This window comes from Ammospiza nelsoni, chromosome 5 (assembly GCF_027579445.1).
Source record: "Ammospiza nelsoni isolate bAmmNel1 chromosome 5, bAmmNel1.pri, whole genome shotgun sequence".
Classification (NCBI taxonomy): domain Eukaryota; kingdom Metazoa; phylum Chordata; class Aves; order Passeriformes; family Passerellidae; genus Ammospiza; species Ammospiza nelsoni.
In genome coordinates, this window is record NC_080637.1 from 20,036,665 (window position 1) to 20,062,917 (window position 26,253).

Genomic DNA, 26,253 nt, shown 5'->3' on the forward strand with positions numbered 1-26,253 from the left:
TTCTGGTGGTAGCTCATGCTCCAGCATTAATGAGTCCTTCCCCCACCCTTCCCACAGTGAGTTGCTGACAAATAATCAAAATGGTCCTAAGAAGTCAATCACCTCTATGCCAAGTACTTGAAAGTGGAAAATATTTAGGAAAAAAATGTATTTACTAAGAAATTTTATATCTAGAAAGAAACAATTCTGCATTTTTTTCCTAAAACTTCCTAGTTGGAATGTCCATAGTCTAAATCTTATTTGGCAGACCAACTTAAAAACACTTGAACATTTGAAGGAAGATGAAATAAGCAATGAATGACAAACATCAAATAAATAATTTAGAATCAGATAAAAAGATTTCTTTTTTTTAACCTCTAAATGCTATTATGTTGCTTTGTTATTATTTTTTTTGGCTTGGGTTTTTTTTTTAATTTGTATTCAACACTTTAAAAAATTAGGAAATTTGGAAATAATTGCAGATAAAGGGCTGGAGTTATTTAAGAGGAGAAACTGATGGGAGCTCCAACCCTGCAGCTGTGCTGTTCATTTGCCATGACAGAAGCACATGAAGGCATCCTTTTCCTGACTCCTTGCACCCAGTGATTGAAACCAGCACTCCTTGATATCAAGAATCTGCCCTAATTTCAAACATGCTCCAGGATGGCATTCATTGCACATGTCCATGTTTGCATCTTAGCTTAGGACTGATATTCTGATGCCTCTTTTCCACCCCTGCTCATCACTGGGATTGCAGCACAGGGCTGTCCCGGGCCAAACCAGCAGGATCAGCCCCTCGATGGAGCCAGGACAGGAGCTGTGCCCCAGCTCCGCTGGGCAGCCAGACCTCACCACCAGAGCAGTGCTGGTGCCAGGAGCCACCCTGGAGCAAGGACAGTGTGGACACAGGGCCCAGCAACTGTAAAATCACAGTAAGAATCCACAGTCTTCAGGTGAGCTTTTATAAACCAGAGGAGTTGGCTGCTGGCTGAGGATTCACGTGCTGCAGATATCTGACCATACCCTCTGCCCAAAGAACTGAAATCACCTCAAATACCTTCAGAGCTTCTATTAGCAAAGGAGCACAAGCTGTGTTACTTCCTACCTTCTACAGCGGCCTCTTCCATCCCTCCATGGATTCCCTAGAGCAGGGTCACAAGCACTGACACTGCTGGTCTGACCCTTCTGGTGACTTAGGATGCTCTTTGTATTCACTCATTGGCTCCTCCCTAGAAACATGAATTAAAAAGTTCGTCTTTCTGAAGTGACTTCACAAGTCCCTCTCAAGGATCAGATTTTTAGTTATTTCTCTTTTAGAACTCTCAGGCCTCCATACCTCAGTTCTTGGAAAAACACTGTGAAATGCGGTCCCTGACTCAAAAAGTAGCTTAGAATTCCCTTGCATGAAAACCGTCTAAGGATGGCAAAAAAGTAGAACCAAAGAAGGGAGGGAAATGCAGAATTACAAAAGCGTTCAGACGGGCGCGGCAGGGCACGGCTCGGCGGGGCGGGCGCGCAGACACACTTGTAGCTGTTCTTGGTGCTGAAGCAGGCGACGCTCCGTGGCAGGACAGAGCACGGCTCGGCACGGCTCGGCACGGCACGGCTCGGCTCGGCACGGCACGGCACGGAACGGCTCCACGTGAATCCCCAGCCGGTCGCGGCTGCGGCTCCGGGCCCGCCCGCCCGCGCTCGGCACCGCCCTCCCCGGCACGGCCGCTCCGCCCGGGGCGCGGTGCCGGCAGACGCGGCCGCGGGATCTCTGAGCAGGGGAAGCCGGTGAAGGCTGAGGCTGTGGCACCGGGGGAGCGGGAGCGAGGACAGGGACACAGAGGGATCACCGGCGCGGGCCGGGGCTGTTTAACGCGGTCTCCCCCAGGGTGCGGAGCTTCCATCCCCATCCCGCCTCCCGCGGGCGGCGGAGTCGTGTCCCCCGCCACAGGATCGATGACACAGGATAAGATTCCCGACGCTCTTTGTCCCGACCCCGGTTTTGGCTCGCAGCTCGGATGCCGGGTGGCGGAGTTCCCATTTACCCCCCGACACCAGGGAAGTTTCGGCAGCGCGGAGCCGGGGCCACGGCCGGGAGCACCTCGCCGGACGGCTCTGGAAGTTTGCTCCGCTCCCAGCGGCTCTGCCCAGCACACACCATTGCCCGGGGATGCCCCGCGCCGCCGGGCCCGCGGAGCCGCGGGAGCGCAGCCCCGGCGCGGCCGCTCCGCCCGCCCGGGAGCCCCGCTCAGCCTCGGCCAGACGGCGCCACCTCGAGGGCGCTGCCCGCAACTGCACCCGCGGCGCGGCTCGGCTGCGGGACGGGGCTCGGAGCGGGGGCAGCGCGGCCGCGCGTCCGGCTACGGACAGCGACCAGACCTTCTCCATCCTCCCGTTCACGCCAGCCTGAACTGCTCTCCTTAAAAAGAACAACATCTTTCTTTGCTTTGCCCAGGGCTGTCTCACTTAGAGCATCATTGCTGGAAGGAGGAATTCCAAGAGCGCTTAAATATGTCCAACCAACGCTTCCATGATCACCTCTGTTGTCTGTTACTGCTTGTGTTTATGTTAAAGGTCTGCCCCAGGCAAACCACAGCACTCAGACAGTGTTCAATGTGTCTTTCTACAGTAACAGTGTAGGGCCAAGCAATAAGGTCCCAAACATCAGACACTGCTCCCAAAGATGCTGGGTGGGAAGTCCAGTGGCTTCAGGACAAGACATCAGTTTGCACCAAAAGCCACGCCTGCACATACACACCCATTTCTGTAAATTCCTGAAGAACAAGTCAGGTAAACAAACAGGTCTCTGCCTCCCTAGGCAACAAAACAGCTCAGTCTGCAAGCCACTTGCTCTTGCAATCCCCTTTTCTGCAGAACAAAAGGCAGAGAATTAATTAAATACAGCACAGATGAAGAAACAACATAGAAGATGTATGTTGCAACTGTCATGACCATGTTTTGACACTGACTTTGGAATCAGAGCAGAAACATTCAGGTCAACTTCACAGCTGGTATATTCTGTCTCTAATACTTATTTCTCATTCAGAAAAAAAATTATAAAACTATCTATACATCATAAAATAATCTTATTCAATAGTCCATAGTCCTGGCAACATGCCAGTCAGGCCTGTAGCTTTAAATAACTGTCCCCTCACCAGACAATAAACTCCTCATGAATATATCCACCTTTTAGTCAACCATGACTTCAGGATCTCAAAACCAAAGTATTTTAATGCTGACTGCCTCTCTATAGCATTCTCATATTATGATACTGAAAGTTCAATTGTCTCTTCTCACAATATAAGGGAAAAAACCAAAGTGGGAAAAGGAATATTATGCAAATATGATGCTTTAGTTGAAAGCAGTAGTTGGAATATATTGGGAATTACAGCTTTATTTTGCACAGTGATGCTGAATTTCTGTTTTAGGTGTTTTAAATAATCACCACAAAATAAGATGCATAGTTTCAATTAAGGATAAAGAAACTAAGTTTGGCACAAGTGTTCCAACAATCACCAAGTGCTTGAATAGTTCAAATATTGTATCTCCTAACAGACCACCTTGGCACATCATGTTCTCTTCCACTGTGACTACAAGTCTTAAAGAAATTAGTTATATTTAGATTAAGAATTAATATCAGTTTGAAAATAAACCACATCAAATAACAGGTACTAATATCTGTGGGAACATTTGTACCTCATACCCATCTCTCAGCAATTTTAGAAAGTATCTGTTAATTTATTTCACATACATGTATTTACATTGAGGGAAATTCACACCACTGAAAATACAACATTTACACATTCACAGATATACAGTTTTGCACTCTCTCCTGTGTTAAGACCAGGCACTCAGCTCTGCTATCTCTGCAATAATGACAATATTAATTCTTAGCAGATCAAACAACAGGCAGGTTTAGTGGATTTTAAACATCATCATGCTCTGTGTATGGTGGTTATACTCTTCAGGCTTTTAGATAGCAGATTATTTCACTGAAGAAAAATGCTTCCTGCATGGCATTTGCATAAGCTTCTATAAATCATAAGCATATACATATAGTTTCTGTTTTACTGTGTTATCAGTGATCCTTACTCTATAGAGTTCAGTTATCCTTGTAGTAGTTATTAAAGTTAATTCGCAGCAGAAAATCCTCCAAATGTGGTTGGTATCCTCTATTTACAAGCTTTGTTACCACTGGAAAAAATAAAATAAATAAAGTAAGCTTCAACTAAGATTAATATTGCAAATTCATCCTTGACAGCATCTGTGCCTTTTAATTAAAAAAAAAAAACCAAGAAAATCATAATGCAGAAATCTGAGAACAAATGTACATTTTAACATAAGAAAAGTCCAGTATTTCTTTCTGGAATTATAAAATATTTTAAATAAATACAAAAGAAGGACTATGTGTCAGTTCCAAGTGAAAGTGCATTATTCTAACAAAGCATTTCCTTCTTATGTCGCTTTCACAGAAACAAAGAAATCACAGAATCTTTCACAATAAAGATGGTGTGTTCCTATCACAATCACAACTGACCAGGAAGCACATTTAGGTCCTCAGGAGACCTCTGTGAAAGAAGCAGCTCTGCTGAAGTGAAGTCCATTGTGAGAGAGAAAAGCCAAGAGAAATTCCTAGGACAAAGCCCTCACGCTCTATGAACGGACACACCAACTGCTCTAAACATCCTCCAGTACAAAGGAAAAAAGCCAACAGAAGCTCCCTAAGCTCACAAACATCCCATGCACCAATACCAAGGGAATCAGCAAGCAGCAGCAGCATGCAAGGAAGAAGGGGAGGTGTCTTTTTAGAAGTTAGGGCCCGAGCCAAAGCCATTGAAGTCCAGAAAACTTTGTATTGGCTTTCAATGGATTCTGGATCAACCCCTTGTGGAGAGAGAGCATTTTACAATACATGGTGACTGAAGGTACAAGTGGAGATGAACAAGCACATATTTGTTTTGTAGTGCTTAACAAAGAGGGTGTAAAAAAATGGGTCACTCATCAGATTTCCTTACAGAATGGTCTATTAATCTCTGTCCATGAAGCAACCATAGATCTCGTAGTATGGGCTTAGGTGGCTCCCACAGGTGTTCTGACTTCCTGTAGAATTTGGAAGCAGCCATTCTAACTCATCCTGAAATATCTGTTTTTGGTCCTTTGATACCATTTTTGGACACCCTTAAAGAATAAAAAGGGCAGCTCATTTCCTGAAGAATATAGTCTGAACTAGAAAATATTTTAGAAGAATAGATAGAAGAAAAGCAGATGCACCTCCCTCGGGAATTCAAGATTTTCTAAAAAAAGGAACCCAGATCCCACAAACAGCCTTTATAACAGACGAAGGATAAGTAATGTACTTAAATACAAGCAAGATCTGAAAGACATATGGAAGGTAACCATTTCAGCACATTATAGCCTAAGCTGAGAGTGAGATGAAATTTTACCATAGTAAAGGAAAGAACATTTGTCAATAGTTGAACACAGTTGAAAAGCTTGCCTGGAGCACATGCTGGAAGGCTCTCTGAGCTTTAGTCCAACGTGGGAATCAGAACTTCCAAATCTCATACTAGTGGTAAAACTCAACTATTGCATATATATCTAAAATTACTTCTGAGTGGTATCTATCTCTCACTGCTGCCAATAAAAAGTTTCAGAACTCACTTCCAGAGAAAAGAAAAAATGTATGCACAAAAGTACAGCTAAATACCAAATACTTATTTTGTAAATCAGCAAAAACTTACAGTCAGTTTTCAAATATCTGGTAGATTTCATGTGTGTACATCTCAATTGATGTACATGCAGATCTGATCTTGGCAAACCACAACAATGCAGTTTTCATTTGGGAAGTATATTTCCAACATTCCTTAAGCATATAATCTTCCTACTTTTACATTATATTACTAAAATATTCCAGTAGCCAGTTGACCTTTTGTTCCATCTAGAATTTATGCAATTTCTTACCTTTGAATAAGAAATGGGAGTAATACTTGAAGGTGTTGTAGGACTGCTGCATCAGACCAAAGTTGGGATGGACAGCCATTTGCTTCCCTGCATCAAAGCTCCACGACTGCGAGATGAGCTGGCTGCGGAACTTCAGGATGAGGCTGAAGATGCTGTGGATGATGTTCATCACAGGGGCTGCCTTCTCTGTCAACAGACCCCTGACAGAACAAAAACAACTGCACAAATCAGTTGATGTAATTTACTGGTTGTAAGACTATAAATACAAAGGAATGACAACCCTTTAGGTTAAAGATAATGGCTTTAAAAAAATCCCCAAGACTGCAGCCAACAAATTTTAAACAAGGTGCCTAAATCTAACACAGTTTACTTGCACTTCCAAGAAACTTATATCTGCCCTAGAGAATCTGATTTCTAGAAAGACATTTGCCTTTGCAAAAGAGATGACATTTAACAGCAACATGTTCTGACTTTCCTTAAACTTTAATCTCCTCTCATCCTACCACCTGCTATCCAAAGAGCAGCTCTAGGCAAGCCTTTTCTGATTAAAACTCGCAAACAGAGACATGAAAGGAGAAATTTCTTTTCTTGCTTTTAATTTCTGTTCTGTATCATCTCCCTCCATCTCACCACTTCATCATTTCAGTGTACACTGTACAAGAAGAAACCAAATAAACTGTAGCTCCTTTCCTTTCAGTCACACCACACCACACCACGCCTCACATACAGTAACTAAGGGGCTAAAAGCTTGTGATTCCTAAAAGATGGTTGTCTCTTGCACTGCTCATAAAGCTAGACAAATCTTTTTGTCCTTTCCAAGTCCAGCCCTGGCCACTGCACACATATTAAAAGCACACACGTTGTACAGAAGATGCATCTCATATCCTTCAGCAAGGCTTACTGGGCACACTAATGATGCTGAATGAAACAGCAGTAATTTACAAAGGACAGAGTGACAGAAAAAGAACTGTGGCATGTGTGCCCTTAGTTTAGAGCTGTCCTGAGCAGCTGGAAGCTTGCAGAGGCATGGTGACCAGGAGCAGGAGGTAACTCAAGGAGTCCAGGGAAATGAAAAGGATGGATAGCTGAGAAAAAGTATCAAAGTACAGACCTTGTGAGATGCCATGAAGTTTGTTTCTTACATAAGAACACTTTCACATGTAAAGACTAATTAATGTGTCAGGTAAAAGTCAGTTTTGCACAAATACATTAGGCTAGGACTGGCCACTCCCTTAACATGCATTTGAAGTAAAAGCAAGTATGGTAACTTGCCTGAAGATTGCTTTGTTGAGGTATTCAGCATGTGTTCTGTGAATTTCTTCCAGGTTGCCCACAGAAGACAGTTTGTTTCCAAATTCACACCATGTAACATGAAGGATCTGATTAGCAATGTAACCTTGAATTACTTTCACAAAATGCTGCATCTCATGTTTATACAGCTGGAGCTGTCGAAACTGGACAGAATTTGATGCACGACTCACTAAAGCTGAAAACAAAAGCAGAAATATATTATCAACCACAGAGACCATCTAAAATCAGAATTTTTTAAGGAATTTAGATTTTTATTAGTAGAGTCTAATCCTGTTTAAAATGCCTTCAGCACCCTCTGCTAGACAATTGCTTATATACAGTCATGTCAAACTTCAAAAGCCACAATTTTCTCAGAACATCTTCCTTTGCATTTTGAACAGGATGCTCTCTTTCACTAGTCACACTCACCAGTGCGCTTCAAGTGAAACCAAACATCCTTGAGAGTCCACACCATGTGCTTCAGCTGAAGCAAAAAGGAGAAAATCTTGTTGTATTTATTCATGCAGCTCTCAGTAATGACAATGTTCAGAGGCCAGTCAACCTACAAGAAACAACAGTGCTGATCATACTACATTTTTTGTTAGAAATTATAACATTATTTAAAATACAAGTATTTCAACAATTATTATGTATTTTAATAATGCAATGCAATGGGCAGGCTAAGTAAATCCTGTCGTTTCCATTACACATTATTTTACTCCATTCTTAGATACTGTATTCTTATTAACATATTCACCACTGTACATAAGAACCATGGCATAAGTGCAGTATTCTACCTTGCTCCATGACCTCTTACCTTGTACCTGAGCTCTAAGCAGCTCAGAGCATCCGGTGCATTGGGCGTGAACATTTCTGGGAGATACTTGAGGGCAAAAGAAAGATTGGAAGCAAGCTGGGTGTCACCATGAAGACTGTACTGTAGTGCTTTATTTAGGATAGAATTAAGAACCAGTGGATTCAGCAATTCACCAGGTGTTTGTCCTGATCCAAGCTGGAGATAAAAAAAAAAACCAAACCACTAATTACATCATATTAATAAAAAGTCTTGGCTCTTGAACACAGGTGAATTAAAGCACAATGATAAAGTGGTGATTACCCTGCCTTGATTGGAAGTTTTTACTTCTGCCATAGGGATGCATGAACAGCATAAAAAGCAACTTCTGAACTATTTTCTGTTCACAGCCTGAAGGGTAATCTCATACCTACACTGATTTATTTTCTTATGTCTGCTGTGGTTCAGTTCCTCCTGCAGGGAATAGAGTCTTTAGAAAGCCAGGGATTCAAGGAATTTATCTGACTTGAATCTGCCTGTCTCATCACCTCAGCACTCTCAGAGGTTTACAAATAAAGCTATTCATCAAGTCTAAATCCCCAAGTGCTCTCCCTAGTTGGGTCTAAAGCATTTTCAGAACTCAGAAAAATGCATTAACTCTCCTACAGCTGCCTATGTCCATGGGCAACAATCTGAATCAACCCAGGCTATCTGTCCTACCTTGTTGTCTTCCCCATGAACACAGCAGTAAGTCATGAAAACACTGCCTCATCAGAGGGCCAGCACTCTCTTCACATGGCCTCCCCTCTGCTCTCTAGCTGAGGATATTTAAGGTAAGAGTAGGTAGTTTGCAACACAGTGGGCAGCTTTCCACTGGATTTTAGCAAATGGCAACAGGCTCTTCCAGCCTTGCTGCCAGCAGACAGGAGGGGACAGCAATAGTGCAGCAGCTTTCACAGGAAATAGTGAGGTACCCTTCCAGGAGTGCTTATCTGTCCAAGACCTTTTTATTCCATCCTTACAACATTAACAGAGTTCCTTGCTACAGACTTCTCAACACAGCACAAAAGAGGAAAACTCCACAAGCCAGGATTCCAATTCACACCATTCTCTCATTCCCATCCAAATCAATTCAGAGGCATGAAGGCAAAGCAGACACCCCAAACCCTGGGGTTAAGACAACAAAGCAAATACCTTCTCAAACAACAGGTCACTGAGTGACTGAGCAAACTCCCCATCTTCCATTAATAAAAAGTGTCTCAGTGCTTCAAAATGCTTCTCTACATTCAGCTCCACAAAGTAGTAATCAACTATTGCTTTGTTCACAAGAGAAACACTAAGAATAAAAACACAGAAAAGATATTACACTTACATGCAACTCCTTCCTTACTGTTAACATTCAGCTGTGGCTACATCAGATTAATACTCCAGTACTTAACCCTGCTATTTAAGATGTTACTCATATAGGCAAAAAACATGAGACAAAAAATCCTCATCCATTATATATCAGAACTAAAACCTACCACTTCAGGTAACTGGGTTCTGAAAAATACTGGGGAAGTATTTTAAGACCGGCTACATACAGTGATCTTTGGAATATGCTGCTGGACCTGGATCAACATTTTATCAATTTTTTATCAATAGCATTCTGATCTCTGCACCTACACAAATTAAAAGACTATTAAATCCCCAGTAAGAATATACTAATTGAAAAAAACTCTGACACCAGATATTAAGATCTATACTACAGTTTAGCATCTAGATCTATACACAGCCTACAGTACCGTCTAGGTATTCAACTTAGCTTTAAATACTTTAAATACTTGCCTATCAGGGATAGGGTTATTCTGGCAGCACAAAAACTCAGGCTCAGTTTGCTGAATGTGTGAATCTGCACACAGATCATTCTGGCAGCCAACCAGGTGTTTAAAATGAGGTTAGACAATAACATCTTTCTACATTGCACCAAACTTTGAGTATAGCACACTGAGAGCTAGCAGATGGAAACTTAAAGGAAAGCAGATTCTAAAAAAGTGTCTGTAATTGTTTTCATGACAAAAGCTAATCTTGTACAAAGTAACAAAAACTTTTATTTAAAATATTATTAGATATACTCATTAAACCATCCAACATGTATGTGGTTTCCTTATATATTCCAATGGTAACAAGAACTGCTTCCATTATACCTCAAAACAGCCTTGAAGCTGGAGTTCCCACATAAGCATGAAATATACCCTGATCAATATGAGATTTCAAGAATTTAAAGATTTTTTTTACTCCCTTCGCTTTCATTTTTCAAATATAAACTAGCACACATAAAGAATACACCTTCTTTTTAAAAGAACGAGGAAACTAATGGTGTCAAAATCACTGCTGCATAATCTACAAGACTTCCCTCTGAGTGCTTATATTACAAACACACATTCACATTTTTAATTTGCATATAAATGTCTAAGTTTATGTTATTATTTATCATGCAGATCTGATCTTTTTAATTACTAATGGACCATTTACTGAATTATTTCTAGGACCTAAAAGCAAATTTAACACATCTATGTGCAACTCCTTTAATTGCAAAATTAATTGCAAAATTCCTAACAAATACTCACTGAGATACAAGTGGAGCAGTAATAGAACGTTTCATCAGCACTGGCAGAGACAAGAGCTCACTCAGCTGTACAGCAGTTTCATCTGTTGCAGACTGCACTGTAGGGTCCACAGGAAATGTGTATGATCTTGGTATCACGTGATGCAAGAGATGAGAAACTGGTGGCTCTGCTACATTTAAAAATACACAAATAATATAAGTTATTATAGTTAAGAAGCTTAATAATATGTTCCTATTAACCTCTGTATACAAAGACTTCTAGGTCAGAAAATCATAACATGTCAAAATGTATTTCTCATCTTTGTGCCTTGGAGCAAATTGTTTGGTTATTACAGTTCCTAACATTGGTAATTCACTGGTAAGTCATAACATTCAGCTTTCTAGCTCAAATTCATCACATCTTCTATTGATCTACTATTCCAGCAGTTCTACTCACACATCAAATCATAACTATCTTGATACTTTTCAATACAATACTGATCAGATAAGGCTTTCAAATAAGCTTGTTCTTTCTTCCATGCATCTTCCTCTTCCCCTTCTCTCTCCTTGGCTGTGGCAGCATTAGCTTCAGAAGATAAAGTTTCTTGAGGCACGGTATCTTGAGAAATGGCCTTTTCAGGTTCTTCTTTCTAAAATTCATGAATGGACAAATTTTATGAGAGATGTTGGCTTTGTCTGTTCAGGCTTAATGTGTTCCTACAGGTAACTGCCTAGCTGTTCAAATGAAAAGAGAAGAGCCTACTCGCCTGTGTGTTTCAGACACGTAGAAACAAAATGATTTTACAGCAACTACTAGATCAGAGAGGAATTTACTACCTTTACTTTCAGTTCAATTTTTCAAAAGAAAAATAAGTCCTCTCAACAACCCCTTTTGCTTCTTACCTGTAAGCTCTGTGTGGAATCTGGAGAAGGGTCCTTGTTGACAACATCTGCAATTACTGTAAATACAATTAAAGTCAGCATTTACTTAGACCTGCTTATAATACTTGGTTCATACCTCAGATCTGCTCCTAAAGCAGTTCAAGATTCCTGTATAAACTATCGCAGAAACAACCACACCAATAACAGTACCTCCCCACAGCTCCACCCAGGTAGTTTTATGCATGTTCTCTACTTAAGGACCCTAAAGGTCCTGTTTCACAAAATTCCAGGCTAAAAGTTTCATTTTTTAATGCTCTGCTTCTTGCATACAGGAGACAAGTCTAAGCTCAAATTCTTTCCTCTGAAATCTAGCACTGTATGAAAAGTAATGCAAGGAATTAAGTGGAATAAGTAAGGAAGAAAGGACCCGTTTAGAAAATAAACATTTGGAGTTACTTTCATAAGCCCTTAAACAAATGCTGACTGAATAAACCTAATTTTATTTTACCTTCTTCTTTCTTTTCTATTGTATTTTCCTTTTTATCATCTTGAATATTAGCATCAGGAGAGTCTGTAACACTGTCAGATATCTGTGACTGAGGCAAAGTCTCTTCCTTAACTTGTGATGGTTTTGCATCCTTCCTGCCCCCTTCAGCGGGAGAGAACTCCTCACTGTACAGAAGTGTCTGAACTGTGGAGTCGGACGAAGAACCCGAAATGGCTTTACGATGAGGTATAGGATCACTTTCTGTAGATGGGGCCCACTTCCCTATTTGGATGCTAGACTGGGATGCGTGTCCAAAGGGGCTCCAACGGGATTTCAAAGGCTCTGCATCCGACACCAGCTCTCCAATTTTGATGTGTGACTGCGAGGCGTGCCCGTGGATGTTCCAACGAGGCCTGGCTGAGGCCACCTCTGACACGTTTTCACCAATCTTGATATTGGCATCAGATGCGTGACCATGGCTGCTCCATCGAGGCCTTGCAGGAGCTACATTTGACACATACTCTCCAATCTTAATATTGGCTTCTGAAGCATGTCCATGGATGTTCCACCTGGGCCTTGAGGTCTCTATCTCTGAAGCATATTCCCCAATTTTAATATGAGCTTCAGAAACATGTCCATGAATATTCCATCGAGGTTGCCTAGACTCAACTTCAGAAGTACAGCTGCTGCTTTTTATATGGGAATCTGAAGAATGCCCATAAGGACTTGAATGTGGCTGGTAAGTGTCCACTTGAGGTACATATTCTCCCACTCTAATGTTGGCATCAGATGCATGTCCATGAATATTCCAGCGAGGCCTTCTGTTGTCCACACCAAATAAGTTTTCCCCAACTCTGACATGTCCCTGCCAAGCTGCAGACGGTCTGAGAACTGTACTGAAATCATACTCGCTCTGCTGATGCAATGGTGCACTGTCTTCTTCTGGTGGTCCTCTCACAACAGCCTGACTTTCACTCACTTGCAAAGTCTGAGAAAGATCTGAGTTAATATTTTGGAATGCTTCATCGAGCAAAGATCCTTGCATCCTGACAGCAACAGACTGTTCATCTTGTGACTTTGATAAGAAATCTTCTATATTTACATTGGATTCAGGCAAGGACTCAGCACTGTATAGAGAACTGCATGCTTTCTCTGAATTTTGGAGATTGCTTTCAGATCCTGTTGCTTTAGGCTGAAAATGCTCATCAGCATCATTATTTGCTGGCTCTGGCACAGGCAGTGCTTTGTCAGCAGAAGCAGCATATCCCTGTTCAGTCTCAGATTCTTCTCTGCCAACTGTCTCATTAGAAGGCAGAGGTTTGACAAAAGACTCCTAAAAAAGAAATAATTATTACACTGTATGGTTGGTCACATATCAACCTACTAATTAAGGCATTACTTTATTACAGGATTAAAAATTTCCCAATTTTTCTGATGAGTACATAAATGATAACTACTCACCTTGCTGTTGCAGTGAACCTTGTGTTTACTGAACTGAAATGAACTATGAAATTAAGTCCCTTTAGGGAAACCTGGAACAGCAACTTGAAGTTTATGTAAGAAAATAAACTCACTTGTGAAGGTGGCTCTTTCTCAACAGGGGTTTTATCCAAAGCCAACTGGCACTGTTTATAAGGAATAATATCTAATTTTCTCCTATAGCTTCCCTCTGGAAGTTTTTCAAGCATTTCCTACAAATTAAAAAAAAAAAAAGAAAAAAGTCTTTAAGTACCAAGTATCAAATTTTCTAAATTACACTTCTTAAATCTTTTTAGGAGGTACCTCAATGCGTTTTTGATCTTCTAACAGAAACTTAAGACGGGCTGTTTCCAACTTGTGGCGCTGAATTTTCCATAATTTTCTTTGTTCCCTACGGGCTGCATCATCAGAAAGTTTGCTATAATGGTCAATTAATTCCTGCCTAAATGAAGGTAAAAAGAAAGTTACAGATTTTTGCACACTGATTTTCATCTTCCCATCTAAAGAATAAAACTTTTTAGCACTTCAGAACTGAGAATTGGTTCTTGAAATGTAGAAGCCAGAGGCTTCAGTCACAGAATAAACAGGTGGAAAACACAGGACTGCATTTTTAGTCAACATGTATTTCTGTAACTATTTTTATTAGTATTAGTATTAGTAGGTAATTCATTTGGTTTAAGTAATTTTAGATGAAACAGAAGAAAGTGAAATATCAAACTCCAACTGCTTTTTACTTCTGCTTTGACATACGTGACCATTTTTGCTGTGGGCTCTGCTTTTAAATTTTAAGATGCAGTCAATTTTTTTCTTGAAATTTTTATTATAGCAAAACCCAGCATAGGGTTGGCACAAATCAGTGGGTCCCAGATTTTATGGCCACTAACAATTTGTAACAAAATTGCTCACTGATTGCCAAAAATTCTTACATCCATCTTCTAACTGCAAATATTACCCTTGTAGAATAAAGTCTGCAAAATACTGTGAATTTTAACATACAATTACTTTTTCCTGAGATCTTTATGATAATTTTGAAGACAACTCAGATACATTTACCTTGCCTTTTTTTCCAGTTCTTCTTCTAAAGCTTTCAGTCTTTTTTCTCTCTCTCTGAGCTCTCGGGCATAGCTGAAATCATCATCAATCTCCTCTTGCTTTATTGCAAGACGACGCTGCATAAATATTTAACACTTTTAAAAGCTGTTCCCAATACCAGCTGTAACACACACATCTACAAGAAGTTCTTATTTGTACACCATGAGCTACTAATTCAACTTCAGTACAACATATCCATTCATTTATTTGCCTAAGAAATATAGTCTGCCTCTAGAATGGCAGAGAGATACCTCTTGGTCCTTTGCAAACTGTTCCTTCAGCTTCTGAAACTGCTCCCGTTTCTTTGCATCCAAAGCCATTCGTTCTGATATTTGCTTGTCTGTGTTAAAATAAAGATTCTGTTAGTTTACATTAACAAAATCACTAGAGAGCACATAAAATGCCACTATAACTTACCACTAATGGCTTTCAGTACTTTGCTAGCAGTTTCCCGAGCATGAACAATTAATTCTTGTTTGGCTATTTCCATGCGCAAGTCCTAAAAATAAAATAAAAGAAAATAAAATTAAATTTAAAAGAAAAAGCCAAGGTGGAATTTTTTCTATTATTTTAGACTTGAAATACACTGATACACAGTTGCAAAGACAGATGCACATTTTATAATGGTTATTAATCAATTAATACAACAAAAATATGAATAAAACAAGTAAATGCAAAATCTACAAACTAGTCTTGAAAGTTAATACTCCAGACTTTAAAACAAACGAATTCCATCTGATATATAAACTAAATTGATGGAATCTGAAGGCCAGAATTTTCTTTGTAGTTAAAATGTTCTGAAAAAACAATTAGCCATGGAAATCACAAACAGTCTTATCTGGTTACTAATTAGTTTATCTCATTTGTTAAATCAGAATCTAACAGTCTTTTCAGTAAGAGGACAAATCTCCTAATGTAAAGAACTAAGATCAAAGTCTAACACTCATTTAATATATGAAAAGGCTAAAAAATATCAACACACCACCTATACTTTTAAAAGCTATATTACATAATTTCAATATTTAATAATTTTTATTTGCTGCAATTAAAACTGTAATTTACCCATTAAAAATCTGACTGTAAATACAAATTCTTTAGAGGTTATAACAAAAATGAAAATTGACTATTTTTAAAAAATCATAATGAGGTATTTGCTCCTTTTTCATTTACCTTTTCCTCCTTGCTTATAGAACTGTATCGAGCAATTCTTTCCATTCGACCTACGTACACTGCACAATCTCTCTCTATTTCCTTCAGTTCTTCAAGGGAAAAAATAACTGAAATCCGGGGAACAGGTATATCTGACCAACATATATAATGCTGAAAAATGAGAGATTTCCTTTTACATACATTTTAAATATTATGAATTCACATTACACATTTTTTTTAACTTAGTCCTGCTTCACAAAACCTCCATACAGGATCTATTTCACTTGAGGTATTAGGCTTACATGTGACACCACATAGCTGATAATGAGCTGCTCTGCTGAGACTGAGCAGCTCTGATGTTAAGGAGAACACTTGCTCCCTGGGAATGTTTACAGACTTTAGACACCTCTCTGGTTGTTTTATTTTTGGACATATAGAGAGAAGACACAAAATAGTTGAACATGTTCTTCTTATCAAGGACAAGAATCGTTCTGCAAAATACCAATAAACAAAACTTTTTGAAAATGCAGTGATACAGCTAAAAGAGCTGTGCAGAACTGAGCCATGACCTGGTAAGAGTGAGGCAGTTTTAGACCAAAAAGGAGTAGTGCAAGAAGTGGAAGGCACTTGTTTGAATGCCACAAACATTTCTGCTTTCAATACAAAGAAATAAATACATAATGTACATTGTATACAATAAATCTGATGGTGCTAAAATGTCTATTTCTGCAGTGAGGTAGTAGCAAGTAGAGTGGATAATCAGCTCACAGGTATCTGAGAGCAAGTAATTGCCCTTCATCATCCTACTTACGTAATACCAAGTTTTGTTAAAGGAGTGAACTTGCTAAAAACCTGCACTCTTGCTCTAGAGAGTAATGTAATAGGAAGGAAGCAACCCAAAACTTACCCTAGGACAGCACAATTTCAGCAAGTTTATGGTTTTCCCACATATGTATACATCATTAGCAATATGCTTAAGAAATACAGGGACACAGTCTTCTACTTCTTTTGAAATCAAAACATAACCATGAGTCCAGTAATGTTTATCTGTGTAACAAAAAGATGGAAATACATATTTTAGTTATTTAATTAACAGCACAAATTATACTAATTAGAAATGCTCCATATATATATACTGTACCTCTGAAACAAAGATAATCCTCATTCACCTGAATCATAAATTCTCCATAAACATCTCTGAACACACCACTATATACCCAATCATAGATAAATCTGAAAAAAAAAATTGTACAGTGTTGAAAATCAATTCTCTTGCATTCTCTTCTTTATTATAACCAAGGAGTTAGTATGCTCTCTAAAATCCCAAAAGACACAAGATATATGCAGGTTAAAAGCCATCAATTAAGTGCTGTGACACTGACATTTAAATATACAGGAAATTGTGGCTCTACACTTTTCTTAAGCTATTTTTAATAGACTATTTTAGTGATAATTAGTTTAGATAAGAGAACAGTGCCTCAATTAAAACAATTATTTTATTCCTACACATCAATTTACTAAATATATATAAAAATATACAGAAAACTTTGCAGCACATCAAGGGCACAGCAAGAGAAAAGCAGAAAGGATTTGTTTTAAACAGTGGTAATTTCAGCAGAGAGAAACTAAAAGGGTATAAAATAAAGATGCAATACCATGTACTTTTTCCCCAGACCCAGAGACATTTTTAATATATATGCCATGATGAGAATTACTATTTTGGCATATTTATTCATGCTTTTTCATATTTTTTCTGTGTGAGTCAAACTTTTGAAGAAATAAAAAGCCCACTACTTTTATACAATCTGAGGCTATAGATAAAAAGGCTCAGAGGTCCTGGGAGATTTTTTTTTTTTTTAATTAACAGTGTGCAACAAAGAGGAAGCATTTAACACAGCAACCGCTGCTCAACTTCAAGGTTGCAAGTAAAAAGTTAAGCACTTTTAAATTGTTAAATCTGATGCTTCTGTGGTTTATTTGAGCAACAACTTGTATTATTTAATTTCCTTCAGGTTAATAAATGAGTGGGTAACACTTTATGCAGATAATAGAGGCTTCCTTCCAGGGTAGTCCTGATCATGTATAATTGATACTTCAATAGCTATCTGCAGCAAATTTAGGAATCAATGCAGCAATCCAGATTTTTTTAGGTTCCATGTGATGCCCTTGGTATTTCAGAAATCTGACTTCCTTCTATAAATAGCAGGGTAAGAGCTGTGAAGATATTTCAGTGAGGCTTCTGGTAAATCTGAAATTAAATTTCTCCGAAGATAATTTCATGTAGAAGGAAGAAAACACAAGAAGGGTGGCCATGGGAGGAATCTTAAATTTAGAGCATTTTGGCAGATTTTTGTTTTCTCTTGTATTTTTACATCTATTATGTAACATTGCAAACTGATGATGGACTACAGCTATAATTCGTGTAAATAGCTATTAAAAAAATTACCATCTCTTCAGATGTCTGTAAACTAATAATTTTTTAATTGATGAGCACTGCTTAACAAAACTGTTGCAATCCAAGGAACTCTACTTTTAGTTACTCCTATTATCAGTTAGTTACATGTACTTAATGAACAACAGATATTTTATTCATTTTTGCTTACTAAAAAGCCCACAACAAAAAGACAGTGGAAAAAAGCATGAACTTCCCCAGTTTGTACAATAAAAGAAACTTGTCAGTTTCCAGTTTTGGGATTTTAACTGAGGTATGAGGATATTTCAATATGAACTTCCATGACCAGCAGCAAGAATTAAGTCTTATTTACACATATTTATTTACTAATCTAGCCACACATAACTCCTTACATTGTTACTTAGCTAAGAGGGTCAGAACAGCAAAATTAACCAATTTTAATATATACTGCATATACAGACATGTATTTTTTACTGAAATTATTAAAAGCCACCGTTAAACATGCAGAGTCACTCACCAGATTACCAATTCATAATTCTTAAACTCAGTTATGCAGAGAACAAACAGTATCGACACACCTTGTGTACGGCTCACAGCTTGTCTTCAATAAAGAGAGAAGAACTGGATAATGCTCATTGCTACAATTGTTGAGAGCCTCTTTGTACAGATATGAAAGCAATTTAACACCCTAAAAATGAAAAATATTTTAACATTAGGCAACACACTTCACAACATCTTTAATAACAAAAATACATGGCTTGACATATTTCACTAGACTCAGAAGGCAGTTTCATCTCATGTCCTCCATCTATTTGCTTCACCTGAGCAAGTTACCCCAAGCTCACTTTATCATCTCTAGAGTGAGACAGGTATGTTTACAGTTGGATTCACATGACTAGAAGGCTTATTTTGAGCCCTTTGTTTATTTCAGGAATTGAAAACCCTGGACAAATTTCCATATGTTTAAGTATCTGGAGAAAGGACTATAGTGCTTTAACTGGAGGTCCAGGATCATAGCTTTGCTAGTAGAGAGACCAGCACTAAGTATTTAATGTAAAATCCAACATATTTGAAGAATATTAACACTGAAACCCAAAACAAACATAAAAATATCAAACAAAAAATCACCGTAGGAAATGAAGCACCAGCTCCACCACTGATCCCCAGTGCTGTCGTTCCTATGCCACACAGTTCAGCTAAATACCTAAAAAACAGTATTAAAACATATATAAAAACTTCAACCAGGAGTCTCCAAGATCAGTTATGAACTTTGCTGAATTTCAATATTGTACAACAATCACACTCAATCTGCTGAATGACAACAGGCATAACTAAGAAACTGAGTATAAAGACCTTGTATGTTTTCCCTCGAATAGTCTGGATATAAAAAAATTTTGTAAAACAGAGGAAAAATACTGACAGACTAAATAAGAATGCCCATGTAATATGGCCTTCTCAGTGTATATGCACTTTTTCTGCAAGGAAAAGTTTAAACATTTAATACCATTCTCTTACCTCAGCTGACGACCTAATTTCTTGAATAGAAAGCTGATTGTTAGAAGACTCAAAGTAGGAGGTGTTGACAAAACACAGGCTCGGTAATATTGAAGATACTTTCTCAGTCCACTTGTGAATGCCTGGCATGAACAGAAAATACTTAAAAGTCTTACTGTGAAAGTTGTTAACAGTCTATCAATGTCTCTCATCGATTGCATCAGCATGAAAAAAAAACCTTTTAGTAAAATAAATGGCATATGCAGGTAAGGGAGACTTGAACACTAAAGTAAGGGGCGAGTGAGGGTCCATGCAACTTCAGACACTGCAATGAGCCTGATGACTCCTCTGTAGTCCTCACACATGCAGTGCATAGAGCCTGGAGCCATGCACAGTGAAATAAAGCATCTTGGCTCAGATTCTTTAACTTGTCCTTTGAGGAGCTCCTCATTCTCTATAAAACCAGCCCAGGGAAACCTGCTTCCCTACTTTCGTGCCTAAACTGGATACTGCAAAACACTTATCTAGGACTTTATCTAACAGAGAAACCTTCTTAACAGAAATTGAATAACATTGCTGTAATTCAAATATTCAGCATGAATAGATTTTCATAACTAATCCTAACTTAATTCTATACATTAGGAAGAGATTAAATCACCAGATATTACAGTGCGTACATACAGCTCAACATAATATGCCGAGGACTGACATGGAAAATTTGCATGCATAATTTTGAACCAAGGAAAAGTAATTAAAGCTATTCAAACCATCTTTTTCTACCTCAGTTTTTATTTTTGAAAAATATATTTTATATATATACAGTGTACTAAGAAAGTTCTTGTATTTTAATTTTATACATCTTTCTGTACATATAAGAAACGTGTTAAAAGCATTTAAAAATTTCAATTCTTTAGTCCACAACAGAACAATATTACTAAACAAAAGGTAACAAAGACATTTTACTGCATGTTTCAGTGGAAGCAAGCCCTCAGCACAGAGAGCTGTGATTTAAATACATCAGCACTGTTCCTTGCTGACCTGGGATGGAGCATTACACTAAAAATATCCTGCAGTTTTGCAGAATGCAGAAATTCCAGCTTTACATTAAATCAGTGACCTTCTCTACCTCAGATAATTGGCCCATTAAACCCAGTTGATTTAATGCAATTGTTTTACCTGAAACACAAGTCCTTTGCTGTATGAGGAATCCAAAACTGGCTGAAGAGAAAAGCGACTTAGCCGCATGTAATAGGTTCCATACTCTGCAACTTCTGAGAGCAGGTTATGCATTGTCTCTGGTGATGTTCCAGACACATACACCCCCTCCTTTATCACAAAGGACTGAGCAGCCTAAGAGGATACAGGGAGGAGAAAAAAAGAAAAGGCAGGCAGATTCAATGATTTCTAGAGCTGTATTCTGATTTAAAATAGCAAATGCTTACACACAAAAATAATAGCAGACAAATTCTCAGTTTAGATACTCAGGTGACTGAGACTATATAGCTAGGACAGTGAGACAAACATGGAATTGTAGCAAAATTGGAGGAGTAGGAATGATGCTTTAAAATTTACAGAATAAGACTCTTTACTTAATTCCTTAAAGAAAATCCAATTCTACAAAATTATTTACACACCTATTTTCAAGTACTCATAAACCTATTTTCCCTTTAGAGAACTACAAATAATCTTAGCCTATTACAGTAACATAATTACTGCAATAGATAAATACTGCCCTGTTGACATTAGGCAACATTCAACTTCTTAACACTAGTCACAACTGCAAGATCTCAGCAGAAATAAATGTATTGAGGAGGAAACCTCTATGAAGGAAAAAACTAAAAAGATTTGAGTAGGAAGGGCAGATAAAAATCTTCCCTACCTGATTGAGTGAAAATGTGGTGGATACCACACCAATGAGGACATTCAAGACATCCTTAACCAGTTCAGGTTCTTTCACCAGCGCAAGCTGAGGAAGCTGAAGTACAGTATTAGCAAACAGCTGCAATTCCCCTTCTCGAAGTTTGTAAAATTTGTCAAAAGCTTCTCTCCCAGCTTCAGTAAGATACGGTTCCTCTTTTTTACCAGGTGGGCTGTGGCAGAGTAAACACAACATTACAAGGTAATTGTGTAATGAAAAGAATTACATACATCTCATACAGGAAGAAAAAAGCATTTCAGAGTTTTGCACAGACAGAATTCCACACAGAAAAGTTACTTGTAATAGACATTTGTAAGGGAATGTGCAGTCAATGAAACCAGAGCTCAAACTCAGTGCAGAGAACAAATACATAAATACATAGATAATTTGAACATCAGTTCAAAGAGACAGAATCCTTGGCACAGAACTACCAGCTGCTTTTATGGCCCTCCTTCATGCAGTTTTCACACTAGGAAAACAAGGAAAATATATGCCATATTTCCATGGTTCATTTAATGCTAATATTCAAGTAAGTTGAAGAGAAATACACTCCAACTGTTAGAATCAACTTCCATTAACACATTTTGCCTGTTCGTAGTGAAGATTACTATCCCCTCCAAAACAATTTCTATTTCCAATTCTTCCAAAAACTCTGAATTCTAGTAGCAGGTACTACACAAAATCAGTCAGGCATATGGTCTATATATGGCTCTTAGACCCCTACAGTCTAAAAAGCAGCAAGAAAAATTGTTTTGTTCTAGGAAAAAGCTCAAGTGGGCTATAGTGGCTTTGAAAAGTCAGAACAGTGAATTTCTGAGTTTCTGAGCTTCTAAGTCTCAGAGATAAAAAACCACTGTTCAACAATGCAACAGCACACCACTAGATTATTATTTAAAATTAAAGAAAACATTCAGAGCAAAGCTTCTCCAAGAATCAGGCTCATCACTGGCCATCTGAAATCTCAGAACACCTGCCATACCTTCTTTTCCTTTTACCTTCCATTTTAGGGGAGCCAGGAACCCTGAACAGGACTGCAGAGAGCTTTCTCTCAGGAGATGCATCTTCTGCTCAAAAGCCGAAAGAACTACAAGCCTAACTAGACCACCAAGAAGTCTGTTACAATTTTCTCATCTGTCTACAGGATGGGGAAAGGAATACAATACTCTACAATACAGGGAGATATTTGTTTAAATCTTCTACTGCTCTACAATTACCACTTTCTCTTTTGAAACTGAAAATATGGAATCATTTTATACTGAGACAAATTGCATAGCATGTAAGAAGTCAAAATAGATAGAAAAATGCTGCATTTCACACAAACAGTGTTTTCCTAATCCCTTCGTTTTTTGACAAAGTTGATTTTATCTCTTCCTGAGAAAGTGCTGCACTCTAAGAATCGGTCTGTTGAAATCACACAACTTTTATTCCTTTATCCCTATTAATGCAGCATATTGAAATCTGTGAATTAGACATGCTCATTTCACTATTTATACTGAGGTCATGTGGAACTAAGATGCAATGCACCTTCACACATTTGCACATGGTGCACAGTAAATTTACCAGTAAGATCAGACACGTACTAGCCAATTCTTTCCCAACACCTTCGTTTGCTGGGTCCATATGTAAGCACTGCATCCCACAGGTCTATGTCTGGAGTCATGCTTGGCTCTGACTGAGAATCAGGAGTCAGATTGGATGCTGACTGGAATCCCTCATCTTCTGACTGGTCTATACTTTGGGGAACCTGTCAGAAAGAGTTCAAATGTCAGACATGGAAACATTTTACTGAAGACACATTTGTTAATGAAAAAGATGTTCTGCAATCATTCATGACCAAATGACTCAACGTGACCCAACCTCTCTCAGCTACCCTCCCATTATATCAAGCTTAAATTTTTATTGTAGGCACTCTTTTAATCTTATGAGTCTCTATAGGTATTAATGCCCATACATAAAAAACAAATCACCTTCAAAATAATATACTACACTTGTTGGGGTTAAATTTTAAACTTTCTTGTTTGGCAAGCATATAGTGCTACAAATGGAGAATCTCAGGTATGGACATTCAACAATGTAGCATTAATACTGCTTTACCATTTGTTCCAGACAAAGGATCCAGGCCACAAATCTTCAAATTTGTAAGCATTTTGTTAACTATGACTAACCACAGTTTGTACCCTAATTCATATGCAGAAAATCTGTAAGTGTCCAAACAGTGTATATGCCACATCCTCAACTCCCACTCAACAGGACCCATATGTGCAGAATTATCCTCAATTTTAGTAAAAGACATCCATGTAAATCACATCCATGTAAAAAGCAGCATATTCCTCAAGAAATTGCAAATTTTCCAGTGTGATAGAAAGAGGTCAGCACTAACTCAAAAAGCTTCTGCCTCCTCTAGGTTACAATTTACATCCACATGTGAGCACTGAATGGCAGAGGGTTTTTCTATTTAATGTGTTTGCCTTCAAGTTTCAGTTCAGACCCTGAATTAAAGGAGTTGCAAGATCTATCCATATGTTAAGTAAAGGGAACAAGATGAGGATCTAAGGGTAGGCTATAAATAAGCCTACCTACACACAGTAAAAATGGAAAGAAAGAAGAAAAACTCTGAAAGTGTACCTAGTACTTCTACAAGAATAAGCCAGCAAAAATAAACAGAACGGACAGCAAAAGGGGAAAAAAGATACAGTAGAAACTGTACACACTGAAAAGGTAATAGGACAATAGGAACTAGGCCATTAAATGGAAAAAAAAAACCCAGAAAAAATGCTTTAAGATATAACAAGCCAAGACAACAATACAGCAAGTTAGGTAATGCAATCTGAACAGCAAATCAGTACATTCAGGCAGGGATGCTTAGGCAGTCAGTCTGAGCACTGACAAGCAAGCAGCAATGCAGAGGAGCTCATCAGAAGAAGCAGGCAAAAATGCAAGCGAAAGGTTGCTAGGGTGGGGAAGGCATAGATACAGCTGATGGCTTCAATTCATAAAGGCTATGGCCACATGATGGGTTTTGACACAGCTACAGGGCAAGACCAAGGTTTTTGGTATTATACATCTCCAAAAAGAATATCTGGTTCTCTGCAAAGGAAAGGATCCCTGCTCCATCTTAAATTCCAGTGCTGTAGGCTTCTATCACCAATTAAACTACTATGCACATTTTTAACTATATTTTAAAGTGACACATGAAAGCATGCATGCACTCCTTAGTCCAAACCAAATGATACCATACTTTAATTGCAAGTCCAGACAAATCTGCATTGTCAGGCACTGGTGGTAAATCCAGCTTGATGTCCATATCATAGGTGCGGCTGTGGACGAGAGCACCGAAGAGCGAGACGCGCGTTTCCTTCTCAAACTTGTCCCCAGCAGGACAGCTCTGGGAGAACAGCCCCATGGCAGGGAGCCCAGTGCCAGGGGCAGCCTCCATGATCTGCAGGGTCTGCTGAATCGTGTCGTTGAACTGACATTCTTCGTTTGTTATCAGAGACTGTATGTCAGCTTCAAACACACTCACATCATAATAATCATAACCCTGGTATTTGACATTCCTCCCAACATATTTGTTGTTCAAAAAATAGTCCTTTTTTTGAGGTACCAGCTGAGGGGGACCTGTCCCAGCAAGCTGTACTAAGAGATCTAAGACAGAATTAACTTCAGTAAATGGTAAACATTCAGCTGTTTCCAGTTCCTCCACAAGATTCTCCAGTCTATCTGCTTGAGCACCTAGGCCAGCGACTCTCAAGTTGAAAGACAGCATCAAAATTTTGTTTTTCACCGGGAGTCTGGAAACGTTTGATTGCAGCTTACGAGCCTCATCTTGAAAAAGGTTCATGAACAGGGCATTATAAGCAACCCTTTTCAAATTTTGCTTAGCCCTTCTCTTGCTGATCTTCTGCCTGCCTAAGTGAACTTTCCATGGCAGAGCTGTCAGGTGTGCTTCACACAAGTCATTGAACAGCTGTGTAATGCTCTCCATTGCAAATGGAACTGTCAGGTTTTGGCAGGTACAGTCTGGGTCTCTGATCCCATGGGAAGGAAGACCTGAAAAATATCAGAAGGAAAAAACTCATAAGGTGCATAAGAAATTGGTAAGTATGCTTTAACTTGAACTGAGACAGCTCAAAAGAAAAGAGAACTGACCTCACACACATTTAGGACATGAGCTATGAAAAACCCACTTTAACTTTTATCATCAATGAAGTTATGGTGCAGGAAGCTTAATTCCAGATGCCAAATTTTTCTCGGGAGACTGAAATAAAAGAAGGAAGATTGTCCAGATCTGATCCCGGAATCCTGCGGGAGCACCTCCCTCCCCTCGCGGTGCCTGCAGCCGCGGCCGCGCGGGCAAGACGCGGGAGGCGATGGTGACCGGGGCCGGCCGCACGGCTGGGCCGGAGGGTTCCCGCCATCCCCGGGGCACGCCGGAGCACCCACCCAGGACTGGAAGGGTGTCGGCACCCCCGGAGGAGCTGCCGGCGGCGGGGCTCACCCTGAGCATCCGGCCGGGCCCCCCCGCCCCGAACCCCCCGCCGCCAGCAGCTGCCCGCGCCCTTCCCGCCCCCCGGCCGTACCTGCGGCGCTCCCCGGGCAGCGGGAGCGGGACGGAGCCGCCGCCGCCTCCTCCCGCCGCCGCCGCCGACGTCACCCGAGCGCGACCGGGCCCGCCCCGCTGCCCGTCCCGCTCCCGCTCCCGCCCCCGCCCCGGCGGGGGCCGAGGGAGCCCGCGGGG

The 26,253-nt window shown here is 39.5% G+C and overlaps 1 protein-coding gene across 2 annotated transcripts; it reads right to left on the reverse strand.

Annotated features, from left to right (window-relative positions):
- Positions 1-3,301: 3,301 nt before the first annotated feature.
- On the reverse strand, positions 3,302-26,158 carry TUBGCP6 (tubulin gamma complex component 6). 2 transcript variants are annotated; one of them, XM_059473237.1, is made up of 27 exons: positions 26,096-26,158; positions 25,665-25,773; positions 24,754-25,565; positions 23,096-23,259; positions 21,477-21,687; positions 20,774-20,947; positions 19,619-19,740; positions 19,232-19,307; positions 18,682-18,791; positions 16,832-16,923; positions 16,598-16,737; positions 15,712-15,861; positions 14,959-15,040; positions 14,793-14,881; positions 14,503-14,618; positions 13,753-13,891; positions 13,545-13,661; positions 11,992-13,303; positions 11,505-11,560; positions 11,059-11,251; positions 10,624-10,792; positions 9,209-9,350; positions 8,039-8,233; positions 7,651-7,783; positions 7,204-7,417; positions 5,932-6,131; positions 3,302-4,164 (listed from the first exon to the last, which is right to left on the reverse strand). In XM_059473237.1, the coding sequence occupies exons 3-27, from the start codon at positions 25,498-25,500 to the stop codon at positions 4,073-4,075; spliced, it is 5,235 nt and encodes a 1,744-aa protein (XP_059329220.1). In that variant the 5' UTR covers positions 25,501-25,565; positions 25,665-25,773; positions 26,096-26,158; the 3' UTR covers positions 3,302-4,072. The 2 variants fall into 2 exon arrangements, with proteins under 2 accessions (XP_059329220.1, XP_059329221.1); XM_059473238.1 differs by lacking the exon at positions 25,665-25,773 and having other exon boundaries at positions 26,096-26,141.
- Positions 26,159-26,253: the final 95 nt, after the last annotated feature.